Consider the following 24,946-nt stretch of genomic DNA (forward strand, 5'->3'; position numbering starts at 1 on the left):
GCCTCAGGGGCTCACACCTAAAAGTGCCATAGGCTGGGTCTGCTGTCCCAGCTGCTGGGCAGGCTGAGTGTCCCAGGACACCTCGTGGAAGGATCTTTCCAGAAACTGGGGAAATGTGGGGATACACTTAGAGAAAAGCTCCCTCTATTCCATAAAATGATGTATTTGCAGGCAAAATGCAATATAAATAAAGTGTGAAGTCAAATCTCAGTGCTCAAGAACGCTTCAAGAAGGCAGACTGAAGTGGTCATATCAAAATGTTTAGGAAGCTGCATGTCCCTTCAGAAGGGGGCAGCTGCAGCCCCACTGTAAGACCTGAGACAGGAATGGCTCTGACATCATATTTATGATTCAGTAGTGCTCATGCAGTCATTGCTGAAGGTAATTGCTGGAAAGGATTAACTACCATCTGGCTGATAAAATGAATTCTTACTTTTCAAATACCTTACAAATTTCCACTGCACTGGACAGCTGTTTGGAGCATTTCAGCAAAACCAGGAGCACAGTTAAATAAAGGAAATGTAAAAGGAGTTATGCATTTAAATTTCTAATACTGTAGAAAAATGTGCAATCACAGATTAACACATAACTAAATTCCCTCAAGTGAAAAATGTCATGTTTTGTGTGGAGAGAAAAAAAATCCAAACCAGTGTGGAAGCCAAGGGAATTCCTAATTTTTAATCTAGTTTGCCTCCCAAAGAGCATAAAGTAATTTTTATTTAAAATTATTTTTTATTTAAAGTTTATTTTTATTTAAAACTGATGTGCATGCCAGCTTACTGTCAAGTGGAAAACAGAGATAGACATGCAAACTGCAGGACGTGCCTACATTCAGGTATCTTAGATATCTGTATTTCTTGTTTGTGGAAGATACACAAAAAACCCTAGAGCACAAGGTACAGTCAAGTTCATAAATTGCTCCAGAATTCATTCATTCATTCTTTGTCTTTACCTGAAAGGATTTACAATGAAGTGTGAGACAAGTCACTGAAAGTTACTGTGAAAAAAAAAAAGAAATTAAGGAAAAACAATAAGGAGGGAATTAAGAGTGTGCTTGTTTGGGGTTAGGAGTTCATCAGCCTGATGGAGATGAGGCTGCTGCAGCCCCATGACTGCAGACCCAGCTGAAAGGAAGACTGAGACACACATGGGACCTCAAAGATCATCTCGTCCAACCCCCTGCCATGGGCAGGGACACCTTCCACTAGACCAGGCTGCTCAGAGCCCAATCCAACCCAGCCTTGAACACTGCCAGGGATGGGGCAGCCACAGCTTCTCCAGACAACTTGTTCTGTGTCTCATCACCCTCACTGTGATGAATTTCTTCCTAATATTAAAAATGTCCCCTTTTCTCAGTTTGTACCCATTACTCCTTGTCCTATCACTCACTGACAAGGAGTCCCTCTCTGGCTTTGCTGTAGGCCCCTTTTAGACTCTGGAAATTTCCTGTGAGGTTTCCACACAACCTTCTCTGAACAGCCCCAAGTTTTCAGCCTGTTGAGCATCTGTGTATGTGTGAAAAACGCCAATAATTTATTTTTAAAATTTTAAAAGTTTAATAGTAATAAAATGGTTATAAAAATAGTAATATAATTAGAGTAATAACAATTTGGACAATTAGGATTTAGAACAATACGAGACAATAAGAACAAAGAGTTATGGATGGTCCAGGTACCTTTTTCTGGGCAAAATCAACCTGAAAAAGGAAACATGTTAACAGAGGATTAACCCTTAAAAACAATAGCCTGTTGCATATTCATACACTTCATACATGATGTGTAAATTCCATTCAAACACAGGATTCTGTCTGGTCAGTGTCAACTTCTTCCTCTGAAACCTAACAGCATCTTCAGGGCTGAGCAAGGCGAGAAGAACTTGATAAGGGAGCAATAAATTCTCTTTCTCTGAAAGATTTAGGTGTCCTGTGGCTGCTATCTTGGTGCGAGTCCTCTCTTAAAAAAAGTACCCTACCTAGCATAGTTTCCATTTTAACATTATGTTATAACCTAAAACTATATTTAACACACTACTTAAGAAAATTAATACAGCATAACTTTCTAACATAACATATATAATTTTCATTTTAATATTTGCAAAAAGCCAATCATGAAATATGCATTTTTCACAGTATGCATGTACACATACACTGACACACAGTGTGCATGCACCATGGTCCCTCCAGTTCCTGGCACCCCAGGAACATGGCCACCATGGAGCTCTTTTCCTGTGGCAGGCACCTGGCTTCTCACTCACAGGAACAGAACAGAGAGCCCCCTCAATCTGGAGAATGGTCAGGAATGGAGTTTAATAAAAAGGGCAGACGGCAGTGATAGGATGTGCAGTGTATGATCAGACATTTGTACTGACCATGGTGTGCTACCAGCCTCTTTTATCCCTTTTTCTCTCAATTTCCCCACACTTTTCCCTCCCTTATCAACGTTAATCCCTTGGTCTTCACGGCTTTCATTCTTCCTCTTAACATCCCATATGTCTTTCAAGACACTCTCTGAGACATGACATTCTTCAATAAAGACACTGAGGTGCTGGATTGTGTCCAGGGAAGGGCTATGGAGCTGGAGCAGCGTCTGCAGCACAAATTCCATAAGGAGCAGTTGAGGGAGCTGGGGGAGTTTAGCCTGGAGAACAGGAGGCTCAGTTGTACTGCTCTCTACAACTCCCTGAAGGGAGGCTGCAGCCAGAGGGGGCTCGGCCTCTTATTCCAGGGAACCAGTGACAGGACAACAGGACATCACCTCAATCTGTGCCAGGGGAAGTTTAGGCTGGACATTTGGAAGAATTTCTTCAGAGAAAGGATGATCAGACACTGGAACAGGCTGCCCAGTGAGGTGATGGAGTCACTGTCCCTGGAAGGCCTTGAGGAAAGAGTTAAGGATGTGGCAAAGTAGCATTAAGTTGACATGGTGGTGTTTGGACTCAGTGACCTCGGAGGTGTTTACCAACCTAACAGATTCTGTGATTCTTGCACAATCCCAAACTATTTTTCCACGCATCCCATGGGTGACCCAGAGCTGCTCCTGGAGATCCATCTGGTGGATCCATCTGGTGGGTGCCTCTGCTGGGCCACAGCACTGTGTGCCAGCTGTGACAGCCTGGGGACGAGGCCACTCGTGGGCCCCTTGGCCCCTTTAAGGCTTTCGGGGTCCCTTCTACCATCCTTATTCCCTCTACTATTAACTCCTTCGTGCGAATGGAGATCAGCCTTTACTCAGCGCTTAACAGGCTGAGGCTGTATTTTGCCTTCGCGGCCCTACGGGGCTCAAGCCATGTCTGCCCCGAATCATCACATCAGGGAGCCATTGCCAGAACCCTGCTGGCGATCAAGTGCTTTTCAGACTCAACCCCAAACGCCTTCCCCGCTTCTACCCTCCCCGTGTCTCTCCATCCCTCTCTCCCTCCCTCCTTCCCTCCCTCCCGCTCCCGGCCCGCCCGGGCCGGACGCGCGCAGCTCTCGCGAGAGCGCGGGGCGCGCTCCCTTTCCGGCGCGTGGCGCGGCGGTGGCGGTGGCCATGGCGCTCTACAACTTCAAGAAGATCACGGTGGTTCCGTCTGCCAAGGTACGGTCGCGCTCCCCCACTCCTGCCCCGGCCCCTGCCCCGGCCCCTGCCCTCAGTGTCCTCTGCACCGGGCCGTCCCTCCCGTTCTTCTTGCTCGGCGCCTTCCGAGGACCGCGCTGCCCTCCTGCCCCTTCCGCGGTGCCGGCGTGGTGTCGGCCTTCGCCTCCTCCCCCTCCCGCGGGAGCCATGGACTCGCCCGTGCTGGTGCTGCTGCGCCCGGCGGCCCGTACCATGTACAGTGTCGGGGGGGTCCTGTCAGAGAGGCTCCTGAGCAGGGATCCTGAGGCCGCGCTTCTCCCTGCGGGGGTGTCCCCCATAAAAATCCCTGTTTTCCAACCTGCCTCATACCGAAACTCATCGCAGCGTCTTGCTTCAAAATAAAGTCTTTTGCCAGTCGGAAAAAGGGGTTTTAAGCACGGTGAGGGGAGCTCCGGCAGGGCTCTGACTGGCCGGGCCTCGGTCCATTGCAATAGAAACTGGACAGGGAATGTGCAAACTTCTTATTCCTGCCCGCCCTAAAACATACGTGTCCAACTCTGGCTGTACTTAACTCGTCAGCGTGCTCCTCCTCCAAAATAAAATTATTGCCTTTACAAGAACTTGACGTTTTGTGTAAGTAATCATGTTTTCTCGATTGCAGGACTTCATAGATTTGACATTGTCAAAGACTCAGCGAAAGACCCCAACTGTCATTCACAAACATTATCAAATCCATCGGATTCGACATTTTTATATGCGAAAAGTCAAATTTACTCAACAAAATTACCATGACAGACTCACTCAGATCTTAACAGATTTCCCGAAGTTAGATGTAAGTGTTTTCTCATTTGCTAATTTCTCTGTGTAGACAATTTGGCTGATTTCAAGTAGATTTTAATGTGAGTAGTGGGCAAAACCTGTACTGCAAAAGTTGTATGTTCCTATGAAGAACAGAAGTCTAAGTTGTGCCCGTGGATGGTCATGAAAGGCTGGATTTTACAAGCTTTTAGCTGATATGATATGTTTTCCAGAAGTTGCTTTTAAATTAAGACAAAATGTGGGGGTTTTGAGTATGTTGTGTCCGCCTATTTCTTCTTTGTGTGTGCATATGGAAATTCTGCTTATGTTTAATCTTCCTGAGGAAATACCAAGAAATGTAATATATCATATTGCTTCCCATCTTCAGGAGTTAATTTGACAACATAAATATTGTCATCAGCCCCATAAAGGGTGGGTTAGAAACACGGTATTAACTTTCAACAACTGCAGCTGTATCCGGGTGCCCGGTGGGACTCTTTTATGGGCATTTTTCTGCTCAGACTGAAATTATTCACCTATTAAATTGTTTTTCTTGAAAATTTCATATCCAGTGAGTGTTGCTCCAGAATTCCTAGAAATATCTTCTGGAGTTTTTTTTAACATGATGAAATTTCTTCAGGTAAATATATAACTAGCTAAAATACACTACTTAAAAGATTTGTACCAGTGATGCCACTTGAAAAGTTGCCAGTTGAAAAGTTAAGAATTTATTTGGGCATTTAAAAAACCCTTTTTGTCCAGTCTTGTATAGAATTTAATGCAGCACTCAGAAAAGGAATTAATAGTATTGCTGTGTTTCTGCAATAATATGAATTTCCTCTTAGACACAATTTCAGTTGGCTTCTTGCACTTTTTATTGGAAAAAAAGAGACGTCAAAGTTGTAATATGAAGTATTTTAGAAAGCAAAAGATCAACTGGAAACTCTGTATGAATAAGTCAAAGATGTGTTTGCAGAAGAAATTCAGAGCAATTAAGATTCATACATTTAATGACCAAGCAGATTATTTTTCTAACATAAGATAGTAATGAAGATTGTTTGGCTTTTAGTGTCATTTGTGTTAGTGTCATTTGTTCTCCAGTCCATTGTTGTGGGGAAAAAAAAAAGAACTTCTATTGTGTGCAAGAAATAGTCATCGTAGAGTAAAAAAATACAAGAAAATACTTAATATCAGATTCTGCTTTTAACTTAACAAGATTCTGCTTTTGTTTTAGGATATTCATCCTTTTTATGCGGACCTGATGAATGTCCTGTATGACAAAGACCACTACAAGCTGGCTTTGGGGCAGATCAATATTGCCAAGAACCTGATTGACAAGTAAGGGCTGTTGATTTCTCTGGTTTTACCCATACCTGGGGGATTGTGGCTGACCTGTGATCATCTCATTTCTCTGGTTTTGCCTGTGTCTGGGGGATTGTGGCTGACTGTGACCGTGTTCACAGGGGTCTGAGGAAGAGGGAAGAGATGAGGATCTGACTCCATGTTTCAGAAGGCTTGATTTATTATTTTATTATATATATTACATTAAAACGATACTAAAAGAATAGAAGAAAGGATTTCATCAGAAGGCTAGCTAGGAATAGAAAAAGAAGGAATGAATGACAAAGGCTTGTGTCTCAGACTCTCTGTCTGAGCCAGCTGACTGTGATTGGCCATTAATTAGAAACAACCACATGAGACCAATCACAGATCCACTTGTTGCATTCCACAGCAGCAGATAACCATTGGTTACATTTTGTTCCTGAGGCCTCTCAGCTTCTCAGGAGGAAACATTCTAAGGAAAGGATTTTTCAGAAAATATCATGGCTACAGCTGACCTGTGCTCATCTCATTTCTCTGTTTTGCCCGTGCCTGGGGGATGGTTGGCTGACCTGTGATCACCTCATTTCTCTGGTTTTGCCCGTGCCTGGGGGATGGTTGGCTGACCTGTGATCACCTCATTTCTCTGTTTTTGCCCCTGCCTGGGGGATTGACAATGTGTGCTTGCCTGTGCCTGCAGCGTGGCCAAGGACTACGTGCGGCTGATGAAGTACGGGGACTCCCTGTACCGCTGCAAGCAGCTCAAACGCGCCGCCCTGGGCCGCATGTGCACCATCATCAAGAGACAGAAACAGAGCCTGGAGTATTTGGAGCAAGGTTGGTGTTACATATGGGCTGAAAAAAGGCACCTGAATTTGGTACAAAATTTATTAGGCTTAGTAGAAGAATGTGTTTAGTACAGGTTACAGATCCAGGAAACACAGGAACGGTTTTAAAATCCCCCAATACTTTGTGTTTATTTTTCAACAAAATCGTTTTCTCTTTGAATATTTATTAAATTTTATGATATTACTAACAGTGGTAAAACTTTTTCTTTGTTTAAAAGTCACAGACATGCTTTTACTTACCATTCTTTTCACTAACATGTATGTGAAAAATGTTGCTAAAGATTTTGCAGACATTACTCCTTACTTCAGACTTATTATTCCTTCAGGTTACGTTGCCTGACTTGGTGGACTCATTCTAGCTGTAATACAGTGGTCTTCATTTCTTAAATATTTCTTAAATTTTATTTTTGTTGTATGTAGATACTTGTGAAATCTGCAAATTGTTACATACTTTCATAAATGATCATATATCAGAAATGTTACTAATTTTTAGGTAAACAATTCAGCATGTGTGTAGTTACTCCATCTCAGTAAAAATAAGTTATCAGAGATACTTAAAAAATCTTTTCCACATTTCAGTGCGACAGCATTTGTCTCGTTTGCCAACCATTGATCCCAATACACGAACTCTTCTGCTGTGTGGCTACCCAAATGTTGGGAAGTCCAGCTTTATAAATAAGGTATGTGAGTGGTTTTTCCATAGATAATACTGAGATACAATTTAATTGAAATAAGGTAACTTTTAAACAATTTGATATAGTTGTGGCAGTGTCTGATGTGAGCATTAGCAAGTTCAAATGTGTGAGTAGAGGTTGAATGAAATTCCTGGAGGAATAAATGGAAAGTTTTGATAGATTTCACTCTTAAAAATCCCTATCTTTTCCACAATAGCATCCCATTAGCATATTTTCTGATAGACAAATACTTGCAGAGAAGCTAGAATAACCAGTTTTTAGCTTTTTTTTTTTTTACCCTGTAGCAAAGGCAGTGCATTATAATTAGAATATGCTGCTTTCAACTTCAGGAATTTTTAAATAAATGTGTGTGACTAAATCTTGTTTTAAGGTTACAAGAGCAGATGTAGAAGTGCAGCCTTATGCCTTTACCACGAAATCTCTCTTTGTGGGACATATGGATTATAAGTATCTACGCTGGCAGGTAAGGACTGTTACTATTTTGCAGTTTCTTGAAAGAGTGAGCTGGTTATAGCCTGATTTGCCTTTTTGCCATAGGAGCTACATTTTTGTGTCTTGATGAGACATGGTGTGTCTGACAGCTGCTGTGCAAGGTGCAGTGTGCCAAGTGAGAGCAGCAGTCAAAACTTGTTCTAAAAATGTACATGCATGGGTCTGTGTTCAATTGGAGGGAAGATGGGAAATGGAATTATTGACTAAAGCCAGATCACTTTTTATCGCTCTCAAATTCTGGGCTGGATAGGGGCAGCATTTTCCCTTCCTCTACAATACTTGGAGTGTTGGTTATGAAACCTCATTCTTCTTCCATTTCTACATTCTCAGTTTGGCAGAGCTCACAGTTCTATTTATGACTGAAAGGAAAAACTGTCACTGTCTTAAAAAAGACAATATCAATGAACAATCAACCATGTGTTCTGCAATAGCTGATCAGTAACACCTGGCTGAATGATGTTAATTTTAGGTGGTAGACACTCCTGGTATTTTGGATCACCCCCTGGAGGACAGGAACACCATTGAGATGCAGGCTATCACTGCCCTGGCACATCTGCGTGCTGCTGTGCTCTACGTCATGGATGTGTCTGAGCAGTGTGGGCACAGCCTGGAGGAGCAGGTGGAGCTCTTCAGAAATATTAAGCCATTGTTTGCCAACAAGGTGAGTTTTGTTCACATTATTAACAAACCCCAGGGGTTTATAACATGGTAACTTGAATTAAGATTTTTTTTTTGCCTTTTTATCAGCCCCTTATAATCGTTGCAAACAAATGCGATGTGAAGAGGATTTCAGAACTTCCTGAAGAGAGCCAGGTTAGGCTACTTCTCTCACCTCTTTGTCTTCTGATGTTTACAAGAATTCTATGTGGGCATTGTGGATGGTTATAATTTTTATTGGGCAAAATCTTTTACATGATCATTCCTTAATTGAGGTGCTCTAATTGTGCAGTGGGAGGTAGCTTTGCAGGTCTCGACCCCATCTTTCTTTAGTACTGTCTAATGTAGTCCTTGCCTAAGTATTTTAAATGCTAAATGGGAGGCAGGTTCTTAATGGTTTCAGAAATCTCTGATGGTGTGAGAACTTTCAGTTACTGCCTTAATTGGAAGTTAGACAATAGCTTTACTCAATAATCCTTTCAGTGGCAGGCACAGTGAGCACTAGACTCAGAGGTCTTGCTGAACAGTTGCAATAAAAGGTCCTGCAGGCTTAATTCAATTTTATCTACAGGCTAAAGCACATAGAATTTGTGTTTCTCTCACTCTTTTTGTTTCTTTTTCCCTTATGGGTCATTTATAGGTGCCTTTTTTATTTGCTTAGAATATAAGAAAGAGATTAAATAGAACTATAATTGTAAACTTTCCATCATTTTAGAAACACCTTCTAATAAAATAGTAATACATTGTATGTACTGATATTGGATTAAGATTTCTGGTCTTTATGTATTGTGGTATATTAAGAAATGCACAGGATGTCATTATTTGGGTTACTTTTTCAATTTTAGAAAATATTTGAAGCTTTTGAAGCAGAAGGATTTTCTGTAATAGAGACAAGTACGCTAACTGAAGAAGGTGTAATCCAAGTTAAAACAGAGGTAGGTGCATTCTCTTAGTTTTATCCCAAATGAACAGCTACTATCTTGCTTCACTTTATGAGTTTAATCTTAGTTAGACTGCATTATACTGATAAACTTCAAAAATGTTTTCCTTGTTGCACCTCAGTGAGCTTGGGTGAAAATGGAAAATAATGTTGTGATAATTTTTTTTAATTGTGATTTTTTTCTGAGTGCTATTTAAAAAAATACTTACCTGCATATGCATCTTCCCAGGATGCCTTTAATATAGAATAATTTGATGCTTTCTTGAGAGTTAGAAGTATAAGACAAAAAAAGAGTAAGATATGAAGCCAGATACTTGGGATTGAATTGCAGTGTCATTTGCTGTGTCTAAAAGGGTTTGTTCCTCCCCTTACCTTGCCATGTGCCCTTTCAGGCCTGTGACAGACTGTTGGCCCATCGTGTTGATACGAAAATGAAAGGAAACAAAGTGAATGAAGTACTGAATAGATTACACTTGGCCATGCCAACCAAAAGAGATAACAAGGTAGGCTACATGTTTACACTATTTAATGTATTTCCCAGTACTTCTTAAGTAGGATAAGAATTCTGTCATTGTTAATCTGCAAACAGATTCATATGATGAAGTTTTCTAATTTATTATCTCCAAGTGCCTTTCCTGCTGGGAGCTTGGGATATTTATTCTTCAGAAATACATTACAGTGCAGCTGGTGATTTATAGCAGTGTAAAAAAAATTGATGTGAACTTTTCCTTTTTTTGTTGGGGTGGATTTGTTCCAGGAGCGACTGCCTTTTATACCTGAAGGAGTAGTAGCTCGTAAGAAACGCATGGAAGTGGACGCTCCCAAGAGGAAATTGGTAAGTGGCATCTCTAAATCAGGAAATCAGCAGCTGGATTTTAAATTTGCTGTGTCAGTCCGTAGCTTCTAAATTAGATGATATCTAAAGCCATGTATGTCTTTGCAGGAGAGAGATATTGAACTTGAAATGGGAGATGATTATATTTTGGATCTGCAGAGTAAGTATTAGATAAGAATTGATATTACCATTATTATTACTAAAGTGTGGCTATTTGAGCCTTAAGGGGGAATACCTAAACCTGACTCCTTGCAACTAATTGCTAGTGCCACCATTTCATTGCATACTATCCTTCTGTTCCAGAACTGGAGATCTTTACTGATGTGTTTTGTGATGTTACTCAGCTGTTTCCCATTTTGGAGTCACAGACATGAAACAGCTGGTCTGATTATTCCAGTGATTTTTTTCTTTCCATTATGTATTATAGTATTTCATTAATTTCTGATGCTCTCTTTGTTAAGAAAGTATCAATATGAGAGAGAACTGCATGTATTGTGTTTCAGCTGGGTTTTTGTTGCCTGCCATGTCTTGGGCCAGTGAGTCATGCCATAACTGAACAATCTTTGGCAGTAGGATGGAGATCAGAAATATTTGTGAATATAGCAGAGCTGCTGCCAGATTCTTAGGGATAGGGCACTTCTTTTGTGTGTGTGTTCTGTGTGTTGTTTTTTGTCAGGGAACATTCTTTAAAATTAATTTTTGTCTCTTTATCAACTTTTGTTGTATTTTTAAGAATACTGGGACTTAATGAATTCATCTGAGAAATATGATAAGATTCCAGAGATATGGGAAGGCCATAATATACTTGACTACATTGATCCTGATATAATGAGAGTGAGTTTTCCATTTTTTGCTTTACACTTTTCTTTCCTTTTTATCTCTTAGTTGTTTTTTGCCAGTTACCGTTTGTAGATTAAAAACAATGTATCATGAGAACCTGTTATTTTTTGCATTGTCTGCAATTGTTATGGGAAAAGAGACTAGTTTTTAAATGATAAAGGACAGAATTTCAGAAGAATGGAAAATTGCTTCACCTTGTCAGAATGATGGTGATCTTATCTGTTCCATTCTAAAATATGAGGTTTGCACTAGAAGTTACATTTCTTTGTTCTTTGACTACAACTACAGGAATGTAGCTGTCAAACTTTATGTTTTTTTAATAATATGAAATCCATCCATCAGATTTATGTCTGTGGAGGAAATTGATTGAATGCTCAATCTGTAACATTTTTATTTAATTACAATCACTGTTTGGATTTCCTGCTGGGTTGTTAAGGAGGAGTGGTGAGCCCATGGAGGCTGCCAGTTATGCAGCTGGGTTCCTGTGAATTGCTGGTGTTCTGGACTCATGTTGAATGTCAGAAGAGAAGGGTTTTTCAGTCTGTTTCCAGAAATGGCAGAGCAAGCACAGCTCACAGGACAGTACAGCTGCTTTCACACCCTGGGCAGCTTTGGGCAGCCACACAAATTTAGCCAAGTGTTGATGTGGAGTGATGGAGTTGGTCTGCACAGCAGTGTGTCCATGGGTTCACAGTAATCTCTATCACCAGCTCCATTAGCTGTGGCTCACTGTGGTTATCAGGCAATGTAGTTCCTTTTTCAAGGGCCTGTGTGCTGTCATGGCCCAGGACCGTGTACAAATGTGATGTTGAGGATCATAAGGATCTGATCTCCATTTTACCTCTTCAAAATCTAAGAAACTGGAAGAATTAGAGAAAGAAGAAGAGCTGAGAGAAGCTGCTGGAGAATATGACAGTGAACCAGAAAGTGAAGATGAAGAAATGATGGAAATCAGACAATTGGCAAGAAAGATCCGAGAAAAGAAGAAACTGAAAATTCTGCAATCAAAGGAAAAAGATGTTCATGGTCCAAGGATGCCTAGAACAGCTAAAAAGGTGAGTGTAGAACATGTTCTGTAAAAACATGTTCTGTAAAAAAATTTTGCTGCTATATAACAGCATCATGAAAGCATGTATCACTGTTGGATGGTGGAACTGATGACTTTTGCTCATACTTGGCCCTTCTGTTGCTCCCTTCTGTTCTCTCAAGAATTCTGGTCACTGCTTAGCTGAGGAGGGATAGTAGCCCTTTTTTTGTGTCACATAAGTGCATCTTGTGTAAAACCCCGTATGTATTGCAGAAAAGGTTTTTAATAATGTGATTCAGTTTGTTTAAGTGGGTTGTTTCATTGTATATTGTCTGTTTGCTTAAAATTCAAAAGAGTTATAGGAATTAGATAATTACTTAAAATCATAATAATAATGTAGAATTTGTTCTGGAAGAGGTGATGTGTCTTTTTGGTAGCCAGGTATCACTCTGTCTGATGGCAGTCTCTTCTAACCAGTCCAGGACAATTGCAAAGTAATAAACTGGTAACTAGACATTTGAGAAAATGAATCTAGCTGCTGTTGCCCCCAGGATCTCTTACCTTCTCCAGAGTGTGTGCCTTTTGGGAGAAAAGGAAACATTTTTGACCAAACAACCTTTCCTTGTCAGCTTCCCCCTGAAAAGGCAAACTAATTATATGATCTTTAGGAATGTTGGGCCATTGGAGTCCTGTGAAGCAGAATTTATGGGTGCAAAAAAATAAGTTGCAAAAAATGAAATGTGAAGGTAGGATGTCAGTTACCTGTGTCATTGATAAAGCCAGAAATATAAAGTGAATATAATGGACTTGTGGTGGTATATTGGGACAAAAAGTAAGGGGGAAGGATTTTTTTAAAAAGAAATGTGTTTTCTTAACTGTGTTTTTACAGGTCCAGAGGAAGGTGTTAGAGAAAGAAATGACTGATCTTGGACTTGACATGACTAATAAAGATGATGTAAGTTTTTGCTAATTGAACATAATATTTATTTAAAAGAGACTTAGATTTCTTTGAGCACAGTTGAAATGCTTTTTAAAGTTGGCACAAGGGAGAGGTTGGGTCTGTTAAGGATGAATTAGGAACTGCAGATGAGGCAGTTGGTACTGGAATTTTTTGAGCAATGTGATCGAAACAGGTTGTATAAGCTGAAAAACTAACATTTGTCAAGAATGTGCACTGCTTTCTTGGAATTTGTGTAGGGTTCAAGAACAGGCTTAGCTAAGCATACTTCTTAATTTTGAAGTCTGCTTTGTTGGATGAGACTCTACTATGTCAGAAATAGTAATAGCAACAGATCAGGCCTATCTTTTTATAGTTCATTAATTCCATAAGCTGTAATTGAAGTTTTTGAGGGCAGCTGGCATCTTTAAATGTAAGGCAGATAAAGTACTTCATCAGAGACTGGCCTCCAGGAGACATTTTAACATAAATGAAAAAAACCCAAAACATTTTGTACAGCAAATCCAGCAGTATTACAGCTCCCTGGATCTTGAGATTTCTAATTCTTTAGCTACACAAGGAGTTAGGAAACAAGAACTGTCAACATTACACATCTGAAGCAAGCATTTATGGTTCTCAGAGCTGCCATGCCATGTTGAGGTAGGAGCAATGTAGGAATGTAATACTTAATGCTATACATAATCAGTCTTTATGACTGAAATTCTTTAGGGCTATGCCCAGTGCACAGGAAATTAATCAGGGTAGGCTTCGTCATTGCTCTTTTGCTGTTGCAAAATTACTTAAGTGTTGCTCTCCATTAATTTGTATCTTTTTATTGATTAGTTTTGAGTCTACTCCACCCAAAGAAAAAAGCCAGTTAGTAATTGTGGAGGAAAAAAAGCTAAATGAAATGTGAATGTTCCTGTAGGACAGAGAGACAATGATCAACATCTGTCAAGATCTTTATGTTACTATGGAATAACCAATATAATTTATCACAGCAGTCCACTTCCTGTTTTTCCTATGACTCTGATCAGAAATGAGGTGATTGTTTCTGGCTTTAAGGGTTAGATGATGTGTTCAATTTCAGGCCCATTACGTGAGGAGGTCCCGCAGCAGCACGAGGAAGCGGAAGCGCGATGAGTCTGAGACGCCCCGGTCGGTGTCGCGCAGCCGCAGCTGCTCTCGCACGCCACGGGATGTGTCTGGCCTCCGGGATGAGAAGGTTTGTTATTTACTGTATTCACCTGCTGGGCAGCTCAACCAGCATGATTGTACCTGGAGCAGCTCCTGGGGAGCTTCAGGCTGCTTATGTTTGTCCAGAGTTTGTGCTCGGTCTCACTGCAGCTTGATCATCTTTTCATTTGGACTCTGTTTCTCTACTTCGTTCTTACAAATAACATAGACCATTATTATCTATAATAATATAGACCAAAGAAGTACATTTTAATTCTTGTCTCTAAATGCAAATCTGAAGGAAGAATTCTTCAAACTGTGGAGTTCCACCTTTAGTAAGTGAGGAATTCCAGGCACAGCATGATCCTGTTAGTGCACTGGAAAGTTCTGCCAAGGATGGTTAGTGCCACTTTGATAGTGTTACCGCTCTAGAGTTGGTGTTAATGTCCTCGATAAAACCACCCAGCTTAGTGGGTTTTCTTAAAGGTAAAGCTTGTTACCTGAGTTACTGAGGAAGTTACTCTGCATGTCTGTTTGTTTTTAAATAGATGGTGAAGAAGGTCAAGATTATGGCAAAGAAAGCTCAAAAGAAAATGAATCGCCTGGGCAGGAAAGGAGAGGCAGACAGGCACATATTCAACTTGAAGCCAAGACATCTGCTGGCTGGGAAGAGAAAATCTGGCAAAACACAGAGAAGATAAGCAGTCTTCTGAATCAAAATTAAAAACTAATCAAAAACTCCAATTTAAAATGAAAATTAAATTTATTAAAACTAATTTCTAGTCCTGTCATCTTTTTTGGTAATACTTGGTGTTTAAGTGTGTGTTTTATGTTCATGGTTAAGATACTTCAGCTTCAATATTTCAATGTCTTGATGTTGCAGTTCCAAGAAATGCCATGAGAGAAATTTCCCAGTTCTAGTGGCAGAAACCATTTATATACAGATATTAAAAAAATACTTTCTTCCATATTCTTATTCCTGACTTTCATGTACATATTCTTATTCCTGACTTTCATGTATCAGTAAAGTGTTTATATTTCTATACAAACCTAATTTAAAATGAGGTTAAGTCTAGAAATGTGAACACTTTGTTAAACTACCATTATAAAAAATGCCTGGGTTCAGTAAGGTTTGGATTGCTGCATGCAGATAATCCTTTGTGATGAGTTTATGTTGCTGGTGAAGGCTGAAACAGGTAGGGAAGTAACAGAAAGGCATCAAGAACAACACAAAGTTTGTGTTTGTGCACTGAAGCATGGGAGCAGTGCTGCCCCTTTACTGAGCTACAGGGTGACTGGAGGAGAAACTGCAGTTCTAGTACTGACCTGCCACCTGTAATGGGAAGGTTACACCTTACAACCTTGAATATTTCAGATTAATATTTCAGATATGTAGAGAATGAGGATCAAACTGAAATTTTGTGTCAAGCACATGCTACTGTCATCCTTGGCTTAGCAAGGCATTTTCTCTTCAGGACCCTATTGACAAAATTCTGTATCTGCTTAAGGCAAAATACATTGTCAAATGTGAAATATTTTCTTTTTGTCCCTACTTGGTCAATGGTTACATAGAGGTTTGTAAAATTATGCATTATAAATGTGTTGGTTGAACAGTACATTTCAAATCCATGTTAAAAATTAACACATACACCCAAAAAAATAAGGGCAAAGGAAGAACCCTCAAATCACTACTTTTTGAAATACAGCCAGTGGCTGTTCAGATGTCAGATTTTGCAGCATGTGTAAATTAAGAGCTGCTCTCATCTACTTTGTGTAATAAATTCAGATTAAAGCATACTGTAATGCTGCAAAGAAGACCAATGCCAAGAAAAACTGAGGGACTTAGAGGAACTGTTAAGCAAAACTTCTCTTTCAGCTTTTGTATGCTCAGGACTTCTCCTTCAGGATCTGTTTTTGCCAGCTTTTGCTCCAAGCTGAACTAGAAAAACAAAACTTTTTTTTTCATAGATCTGTGCCCTGCTGCCCTGCCAACATCCTGATACTTCAGTGGTGTTTGATGGGCAGGGTGCTGCTTAGAGTGTGGCAATGACAGAGATTATTCTCCATGTGGCTTCACATCTGGAAAGAAAACAAGAGTCCAAGGGTTTAGGCAAGGTGGTTTAATTATAAAGTTAGATTTAAAAAGTATTTGAGAACTTCTCCACTGCCTACAGGTGGGTAACATGGCTGATTGCACCGAATTCAAGAGAGCTGCTACATCCCATCACTGCTCCCTCACCTGGTATTATTTGCTTTGAAAGAATGCATCAGCTCTGGCCAATACACAACAAACTTGGCTCTAAAACCTTGAACCACTGGAGGTGCTGGTACATGGAAGCTTCAGTGCTGCAGTCACAACAGGGATGAGAAAGAGAAACCTTGACCATGGAAAAAGTTAATTTTACCCCAAATCCAGACACAGAATCATTACAACCATGTTTACTTTTAATGATAAGTTGGATGACAAACATCCTATTTCATCAGGCTCTGGGAGAACTTAAAAACTAGTTTGAGTAGTTGCTAACAGAAGAAATTACACTTTTTTGAGGACCCTCCCTTCCCCCAGTCTATAATTAAAATTGAAGCACCCTTGAGTATTTGTCTTACTGAAAAAGCCTCCTAAGTTACTAGCAATTGATTGACTGCAGGATCAAAAAGGATTAGCTCTGGTACTCTGGTACAATTTCTAATTAACTGACATCAAGACCCAGTGTAAGCCCACAAATTGTAAGTCTTGAATTATGGGGTTTTAGGGGTTTGAGTTGTCTGGGAATGACTATTACAGGAAAAGAAAAGCCCTTGTATCAAGATGCCTTGTTTTCTGAAAATGGAGAAGAGCCATTTAGCACACATCCTGTCTCCAAAGACAGACTACTGACATTAGAGAAGTACCACTTACATTTACTGTAATTAACTTTTTTTTTTTTAAATTTGAGATATCCAGTACTCAACCATCAACTAATCAGAAAATCCTGGGGGGGGGAAAAGCCCCAAACAGTGTTTAGTATCTAAAGCTTTAACACATATGTCAGCACTTCAAAGTCAAACTTACTCCACACAGGCAATCCAATTACTTAAGCTTTTATGGGTTTGGTTAATTATAGAGTACAGTAGCTGAAGAGATTTGCTTTCTGCAATTAAAAATAATCCTGATTACTTTGAATTGCTTTTTTCTTCTGGCAGTTGGTCTCAATATCACAGCAGAGTCCACAGTCATGTGTAATCATTATTTAATGTGTGGCTGAGTTCAATGGGAGCAGCCCAGTCCTCCTGCCTGAGCTGGGCAGGAGATGCCTGGCTCCCTCCCAGGTGTGCAGGGCACATCTGGGCTGAGGATCTTTCACTAGGCAATGGAGGAGGAGGAACCCAGGGGCTTCATGCTACAGTTATCCATTTTACATGAGATCTTAATAGGCCCAAGAGATCCAAGGATGAGGGGGAAGAGGTGAAAAGGACAGAAGAAAAAACATTGGCTATGATAACATCTGTATAAATTAAACATGCTCCATGTGGAGCAATTCTCTGCACATACATCATGATTTCCCAGTGTTAATGAGACAACACATCACTGCTAGCCTTCAGCACCTTTTATCCCAGCTATTCACATTCGGTGGATTTTTTCATGCTCAACAAATTTGTTCAAGTTATTCAAGTTATCCCACCACTTAAAGAGAAAGGTCTCTGCTATCAGCTTGAACCATGGAGTAATCTTAACTTCATTCCTGGCAGCTTTGTCCAGGAGCTGTTTCAGTTCTTTCTGTGTCACATAGCAGTAGCTTTGGATCTCGTTGGGGTCAGGATTCAGTGTCACATCCTTCTGCACAAATAAGATATAGTCTATCTCATGTTCTCCCCAGATCCCATCAGACTTGGCCTTGTAGTGAATTCGAGTCAGGTAGGAGATGTCTTCTGGAGGTACCTACAACCAAAACACTTGTCAGAAGTGCTGCCAGACCAGGAGAATTGCACTGCTGGGCATTGCAGTACAATTTACCAGCTATTATCCTCTTCCTTAGAAATTTGTTCCCAAGTGTACAACTGCAATGCACTTTCTCACAAAGAATTACTAGAAAAAAACCCAAAAACTTAAAGCAGTTTGATGGCGTGAATTGCACAGCATTTCTCTAGCCAGACTCACCTTGTAATACTTGGAGTGTATTTCTCCTATATGGCATGTTTCAAATAATGTTTACCAGACTTTATTGTACACTCAGTGAGCACTGGTGAACACAAACACTTGCACATACCCCTCATCTCCCAAGGAAAAGACTTGACAACCACCTGAAGCCAAGGTCAGAACCACATACTGACAGACCAAGTGTAACCCTCCAGGGATCTCTGTAAGTTCACTCACTTCTCTTCATCTCCAAAAATAAGTTCATTTTTAGGTTTGAGGCTGACTCTGCCTGCCAGACACAGTCTGTAAGCTGGCAAATGCTGGCAGGAATTCCTGTTTCTCCCTCCTTTCTTTACCTGCTCCATGGGAATTCCCAGCTCTGCTTTCAGCCGTCTCTGTGCTGCTCTCCGAACACCAATGGCATCATTTTCTTCCAGCTCCTGTGGATGGCTCAGAGGGTGACTGCAACAAGTGTTGGTAAAACAATCTGCAACAAGTTCAATCAGTTCAGTTTTGACACATACAAGGACCTGGGAAAAAAACCCAAAAAACCACAACACCAAAATCCCCCAGAGACAAAGGCCAGTTATTCAACATATCCCAGCTTCATTTCTGTTTTGCAGACAAGGGTCACAGAAAGAGGATATTGACACCTCTTATTTTCCTCTATATATTTTGCACTGGGATTTGCCTCTGCCAAGCACTACTTTGCAGGCTACTGTTTAATACACACGAGGACAGGCATTCTTATCCCCAACACATCTTCTTAGAGAGCCAGTCTGCAAAGACCTTGTTTATCTCTCAAATGCTCATTAAAATTGCTTTTGGGAGTTCATATGTAACAGAATAATGAAAATATTCCCAGAGCTTCAAGAACAGCTGGCAGTAAGTAGAATTAAATACAAAGTTTATACCTGTGTTTAGAGGACAACCAATCCATGCTCTGTTTCAAGCTTTTGTCTATAAAAGTCAAGCTCAAAAGCATCTAAAATAGAGTTAGAAAATCTACAAACCACATTTAAGCATTTTGACTGGTTAGCAGAGAAGGAAAAAATTAAAACCAATCACTAAAGATTCCCTTGAAAAAAAGAAAAATGTCTTCCTCCCTCACGTTGGAAACACTTGATTTTGTTTTCCACTGAAAATTCTGCAACAGACAACTTCATGCTCCCTCCAGCACTCCTCATGTAAGCTGTTTCTATTTGATTCCCCTCCTTATTTTTAAGCCTCTCTATCTGCATTTCACAGTAACAGTTCAGGAGTGTTCAAAGTCATGCACTGCATGGTTTGGCCACACTTTTGCCTCACTTCTGGCAGAGTTAAACAAGTGTTTGTTAAGACAACACAGACAAAGATCCACAGATGTCCCAGGCACCAGGGCTCTGCTGCACATCAGCTTTTACCAGTGCAATGGGACACTCTCCACAGCGACCAGAGCCATTTCTTCAACTCCCATAAATGTCTTGCAGCAGAAGGGGTAAACACCACACCCTGTGCCCTTGCATGAACAGGACCAAACATGTCAGGGACAACCATTTCCCAAGAATATATATAACAATACACAAGTATTCCCATTATCTTACTTCACCCACAAGGTAATTTGAACTCTCAAAAGTATAAGAAGGATGTCCTCTCCAAAGTAGTAAATTCTAAAACCTCAGAATGAGTTACACTGCAGGATTGGATGGACACATACTTTTTTAAAATACTGATTTAAATAAAACATTTATATAAGTACAATGTTTCAGTACTAACCTGGAAATGTAATTTTTGCATTTGACCTCTGCTGCAGCAGCAGTTTATTTTCTGTATTAAATAAGAAAACACTGAAAGCTCGGTGCAGTAAACCTAAAAATAAAAAAAACCCAAACAACAAAACTGAGATATTTAATAGAAGAGAAAAAAAACATATGAAGACAGTTAAGGGCTTATAATGGCCTCATTTTTACATAATCCAATTTAAAATTAATATATGTTAAAAACCAGGGATTTGATCAATAACTCAAGAGCTATTATTCAGGTTTCTAAGTCAGCTTTTGCAAAACATGAAATTAGAAGAGTTCCTAGAACAAAAATGCAACAGAGGAGTTCTTCTAAACTCAGTCAGTTCACCATTCTCAATGTGCACATTTGGGCAAGCTTCCAAGGAGAGCTTGGCACCTATAAATTTATAATCAAAAAGAGATGACTCAAAAATTCCTAAAAAACTGAATTTCAAGACCCTTCAAGAATTGCAAAAGCAGAACAAAAATATGCTCCATTAAAAACAGTATAATTGCTGTTTTCTTCACCTTTTGAGTCTGTTATTCCTCACTCTTCAGGAAGATGCTTTCCCTAAGTACAAAGAAAGAGGTCACACACTACCAGGAGAGACTGTTGAATCTGATGAACCTCTAGTAAACCCAAAATCAGTTAAACCCTTCCTATTAGCAGTGTTTGAGTAGAACACTGGGTGAACTACTTTAAAACGAAATCCTTTTCTACTTGAAAAGAACTCAGAAAAGAAGCAAACAGCATTCTTTAGAAAAAGCTACATAGAAACAGGTATACATAACAGGAAAAATACTACTGCATCTTCAAAATGTGATTAAAAATATTTATTAAGTTTGTATGTGCATTCACACATTTCTCTCCTTTACAAAAGCCTCTAATTGAGTGTTCCTCCATTCTGCAGAATTTTAACATTAAATATTTAATGCTGAGGAGGAGGGGCCTAAGGGGAGACACTTGCTCTGGTTTGATCCAACACACATTTGAAATCAAGGCTTTAATTTAATCATGACTATGCTTCTGAAAATATTTAATCAACTTAATGGTTCAATTAGGAGATAAGCAAGCCATACCTTTGTCAATGTTTTCATTCAAGTGACAGTTTTTCTTGGTCTCTGCTCCAATCTTATTGTCATTTTCATCGATAAGGATGCACATCTCTGCCAGGAGCTGCACCTGCTGCTCATCCAGGTGATCTGTGTTTACTTCAGGCATCCTGATGGAAGCACACGTTCTACTGAAGACAGACAATGAAGAGTCATTCACTAAAAAACAACATCCATAAGGTTCTGGGCAGAGTGGGAGAAAAAACTAACGGCTTGTTTCTCTGACATGGTGTAAATTGCACACCAATTTTATTCTGGGAGGGTTCATATGCTTTTAGCTTCCTGAAATTTCTTATCCACGATACAAACCACATAGCAATACTTGACAGGTGCTTGAAACACTTTTATTTCTCAGGAAGCCCTTGCAGCAGCTGCTGCAGGACAGCCATGCTGAGCCTAACATTTTAATGGGCTGTCAGTGGCAGGAATTCCGAAGTTCAAGCTGTGCACCAGCTCTGGCTGCTTTATAACGCCAGGCATCCTGTGCACGAGGATTTCTCCTCTCCACAGTCTTTAAAGGCTCGGGAACAGGGTTTCAACCCGAGGCACCTCCAAAGCAACACCTGCTCTGCCCGAGCCTCTGCTGCTCCCGGCAGCCCAAAGAATCCCAGAGCGGGTCAGGCTGGAAGGGACCACAGGGGTCACCCGGGGACCTCCCTGCCCAGCCTGGCTCATCCCGGAGCACACGGGATTGCACTCAGACAGCTCCGGAGCATCCCCGGGGAGGGGGCTCACACCGACTCCTGTTCCACTGCACCTACAGGGGAAAGCAATTCCTTCCTCACGCTCTGGTGCGAATTCCTGTGCATCTGCCCCTTGCCTTATTGCTCAGCAATGAGGACCATCCCCTTGGCACCCTCCCACTGATATTTATAGATATTAACGATGTCTCCTCTCAGCTGTCTCTCCTCAAGGCTGAACAGACCCAGCTCCCTCAGGCAGGAGATGCGCCAGTCCCTTCAAGATCTTCGCTGCCTTCCGACAGAGCCGCTCCGGGAGCTCCACGTCTCTCGGGCACGGAGGAGTCCAGAACCGGACACAGAGTTCTGGAGGCTCCTCGGCAGGGCTGAGGGCAGGGCGGCCGTCCTGGGCCCGCCCGGCAGCTCTCCCTGCCCCGCTCCCCGCTCACCTCGCTGTCCGAGCGCTGGGCCCCCGCCGCTCTCCCCTCACGCCGGGGCAGCTCCGAGGGGCCGCGCTCCCGGCCCGGAGCAGCGCGCGCCACATCGCTCGTCACACCCAGCCCGCCAATGGCACCGCCACCCGGCGCTGACGTCAGCGCATCGCCCGATCGCCCCACTGCGGCGCGGGAGGCGGTGCCAGCAGTGACAGGTGGGGGAGGCGGAGGGCGAGGCCAATCGCGACACAGCCCCGAGCGGCGCTGGCCAATAGAGACAGCGAGCGGCGGCGAGCTGGCCAATGGGCGCGGGGCGGCGCGGCGGGCGGGCCGTGCTGCGGGGCCCACAGCCAGTACCGGAGAGGGTCTGGGCCGGGCTTCCTGAGCAGGGAGCAGCCTTTGGCTTCGGACGGGAATCACAGAATCAGTGAGGCTATAAAAGGCCTCTGCGGTCATCGAGTCCAGCCTATGACCGGACAGTACCATGCCAACCAAGGTGCTGAGTGCCGCATCCAGTCTGTGCTTAAACACCTCCAGGGACTCTGGCTCCATCACCTCCTTGGCAGCCCATTCCAATGTCTAAAACTTGAATGTCTCTAACATTCCGTGTTGCTTATGGTCTTTACACCCACCCACGAAAACCGAAAGGCTGTGCCCAAGTCCCGGCTCCTACAGATGTGCCGGTGTTTGTGGCGAGCAGTTCCAGCACAGAATTTCTGCTCGGATCTGGGAGTGCTCCAGGCGGCAGCCATGAGCCCGGGACTGCAGAGTATGGGTTTTTTTTGGCACATCTCATCCTGGATGCTTTTCTTTGATCCGCAGTAGCTGAGGAGGTTCGGCGTGTCCGCAGAGATCCGCCTGCGGCACCGGAGCCAGGGGATGAACACCGGCTCCCTCCTGTGCTTAGCCACAGCTGCTGGGAGGCAGCTCCTGGGCTGGCACTGTTGGGTTGGACGTGACATACACAAGTGATCAGGGTTCAAGAAGAAAAAGGTTTCTTATTCTGCATGTTCTCTAGCTTATATACTCTTAACAAAGTGTGATCATAAGTCATTAACTGTGCTGCTGTTTGCAGGGGTCGCAGGACGAGGGAAGAGAAGAGAATCTTGACTCCATGTTTCAGAAGGCTGATTTATTATTTTATTATATATATTAAAAGAAAATGATATATTAAAACTACACTAAAAGAATAGAAGAAAGGATTTCATCAGAAGGCTAGCAAAAGAAAGGAATGGAATGATAATAAAATCTTGTGACTGCTCACATCCTCAACACAGGTGGCTGTCATTGGTCATCAAGTAAAAACAGTTTCAAATGCTGGGTAAACAACTCTCCAATTCATGTTCCAAAGCAGCAAAACATGGAGAAGCTGAAGCTTCTCAGCTTCTCAGGAGAAAAGATCCTAATGAAAGGATTTTTCATAAAATATGTCTGTGACAGTTAACTACATCACAATAACTTATTATATTCATTGGTGCAAAGCAATTAACACTAATATAATTGGCAAAACTTTTACAGAAATTTAATAAGGCACGTATACATGTCTACTTATGCACGTAGTCTAGCTTACAAAAATTTTCATGTATCTTTTCTAATCTGTTTCTATGCTGACGGCCTTGTCTTCTTCTTTGCTGTGGATACACTTGAAAATCATCAATTGTTATTTGTTCTATTAAGTCAGCCTTGCTTGCAGGCCAGCTGTCAAACCCCTCCATACCATGCTAGTCAAGCTCTGGAATTGCCCGACTCCGTGAGCTCTTGAGGGCAGAGAAAGCAACAAACAAACGTTCTGGGCAATAGTGGAGCACAGGCAGGATGTCAAGGTGAACTGGTCAGATAGGGGAGTTTAGATATGCACAGATAACAAATTAGAAAAACTTCAATACCAGCCTCTAGAAACTTCACACCACCATGGCTAAATACCTTCTCAGCAAGACTTTTGCTGGTTTATTGCTTGTCCACAGATTTGGGTTTATGACTGGATGCCATAAAAAGCCTAGAAATGACATTTAACATGTCTTGGGGGCATGGCTTGCTCTGATTCCCTCTCAGCTCAAGTTCCAGCATTTCAGTCTGGTTTGCTTGATTTTTCCTGTGAACAGGACAGATGGCCTGTCACTGAGAGATATCATTAACAGCACAAATGTTCAAATGGACAGATAATATTTTTCAATGGAGGGGGATGGGGTGGGTTATCTTACAGCATTCCCCTATGCAGAGCTTGCTGAAAGAAAGAAAAGTGGAGGTGATTTGAGCAAAAGCCGCCTGAAACCAGCAGAACATCAAAAGTAAAAAAAAAAAAAACAAACCAAAAAACTGTAACAATGTGTTGGCTGATACATATCCTTTTAACTACGAAAAACATAACATTATCTATGAATGTTAATATTGTGTTATTCATTAATAAGCTACAAGTTTAATGTTATCACAAGACTGTTGATAATAAATATGTACTCTCAGAAAGGACAGAAATGTACACAGATTGCTTTTTACTGAGTTTACTTTTCATTACTTTACAGATTACTTATTGCTGAGTCACTGGCACAAGAGAACAGTAATTGGAGACTGAGATATACTGGTATATCTTCATAGATATACTGAGAAGATCCTTCACCACATGAATGACTTGCTTGTTCATTGTTCCAGATTAAAAAAAAAAACAAACAAAACTGTAATTTTTTCTTCTATCATTTTCCTAAAGTAACAAAACAAGCTACACA

The 24,946-nt window shown here is 41.3% G+C and overlaps 2 protein-coding genes and 1 long non-coding RNA gene across 4 annotated transcripts; 2 read left to right on the plus strand and 1 right to left on the minus strand.

Moving 5' to 3' along the window:
• Nucleotides 1-3,490: 3,490 nt before the first annotated feature.
• Nucleotides 3,491-14,895, plus strand: GTPBP4 (GTP binding protein 4). Its single transcript, XM_066558656.1, has 17 exons — nt 3,491-3,575; nt 4,216-4,386; nt 5,587-5,690; nt 6,373-6,509; nt 7,100-7,200; nt 7,586-7,678; nt 8,177-8,368; nt 8,455-8,520; nt 9,210-9,299; nt 9,697-9,807; nt 10,062-10,139; nt 10,248-10,299; nt 10,873-10,973; nt 11,837-12,034; nt 12,896-12,961; nt 14,034-14,168; nt 14,668-14,895. The coding sequence occupies exons 1-17, from the start codon at nt 3,528-3,530 to the stop codon at nt 14,818-14,820; spliced, it is 1,896 nt and encodes a 631-aa protein (XP_066414753.1). The 5' UTR covers nt 3,491-3,527; the 3' UTR covers nt 14,821-14,895.
• A 1,329-nt stretch (nt 14,896-16,224) lies between these two features.
• On the minus strand, nt 16,225-22,354 carry LOC136562103 (isopentenyl-diphosphate Delta-isomerase 1). 2 transcript variants are annotated; one of them, XM_066558862.1, is made up of 5 exons: nt 22,242-22,354; nt 21,080-21,240; nt 19,992-20,084; nt 18,593-18,723; nt 16,225-18,038 (listed from the first exon to the last, which is right to left on the minus strand). In XM_066558862.1, exons 1-5 carry the CDS (start codon nt 22,334-22,336, stop codon nt 17,721-17,723), a joined length of 798 nt encoding a protein of 265 aa, XP_066414959.1. In that variant the 5' UTR covers nt 22,337-22,354; the 3' UTR covers nt 16,225-17,720. The 2 variants fall into 2 exon arrangements, with proteins under 2 accessions (XP_066414959.1, XP_066414876.1); XM_066558779.1 differs by having other exon boundaries at nt 21,080-21,243; nt 22,242-22,353.
• Nucleotides 22,355-22,596: 242 nt separating this feature from the next.
• On the plus strand, nt 22,597-24,702 carry LOC136562228 (uncharacterized). Its single transcript, XR_010784488.1, has 2 exons — nt 22,597-23,219; nt 23,302-24,702. It is a non-coding gene; the product is annotated as an uncharacterized lncRNA (long non-coding RNA).
• The last annotated feature ends 244 nt before the right edge of the window (nt 24,703-24,946 follow it).

This window comes from Molothrus aeneus, chromosome 1 (genome assembly GCF_037042795.1).
Source record: "Molothrus aeneus isolate 106 chromosome 1, BPBGC_Maene_1.0, whole genome shotgun sequence".
Classification (NCBI taxonomy): domain Eukaryota; kingdom Metazoa; phylum Chordata; class Aves; order Passeriformes; family Icteridae; genus Molothrus; species Molothrus aeneus.

Coding starts and splice junctions, on each gene's coding strand:
- GTPBP4 (XM_066558656.1), top strand. CDS start 3,528: ATGGCGCTCTACAACTTCAAGAAGATCACGGTGGTTCCGTCTGCCAAG. Junction 8,369..8,454: donor AGCCATTGTTTGCCAACAAG/GTGAGTTTTGTT, acceptor CCTTTTTATCAG/CCCCTTATAATCGTTGCAAA. Junction 12,962..14,033: donor ACATGACTAATAAAGATGAT/GTAAGTTTTTGC, acceptor GTTCAATTTCAG/GCCCATTACGTGAGGAGGTC.
- LOC136562103 (XM_066558779.1), bottom strand. CDS start 22,336: ATGTGGCGCGCGCTGCTCCGGGCCGGGAGCGCGGCCCCTCGGAGCTGC. Junction 18,724..19,991: donor TGCAAAAATTACATTTCCAG/GTTAGTACTGAA, acceptor AACTTGTTGCAG/ATTGTTTTACCAACACTTGT. Junction 18,039..18,592: donor TGGGAATTCCCATGGAGCAG/GTAAAGAAAGGA, acceptor TTTTGGTTGTAG/GTACCTCCAGAAGACATCTC.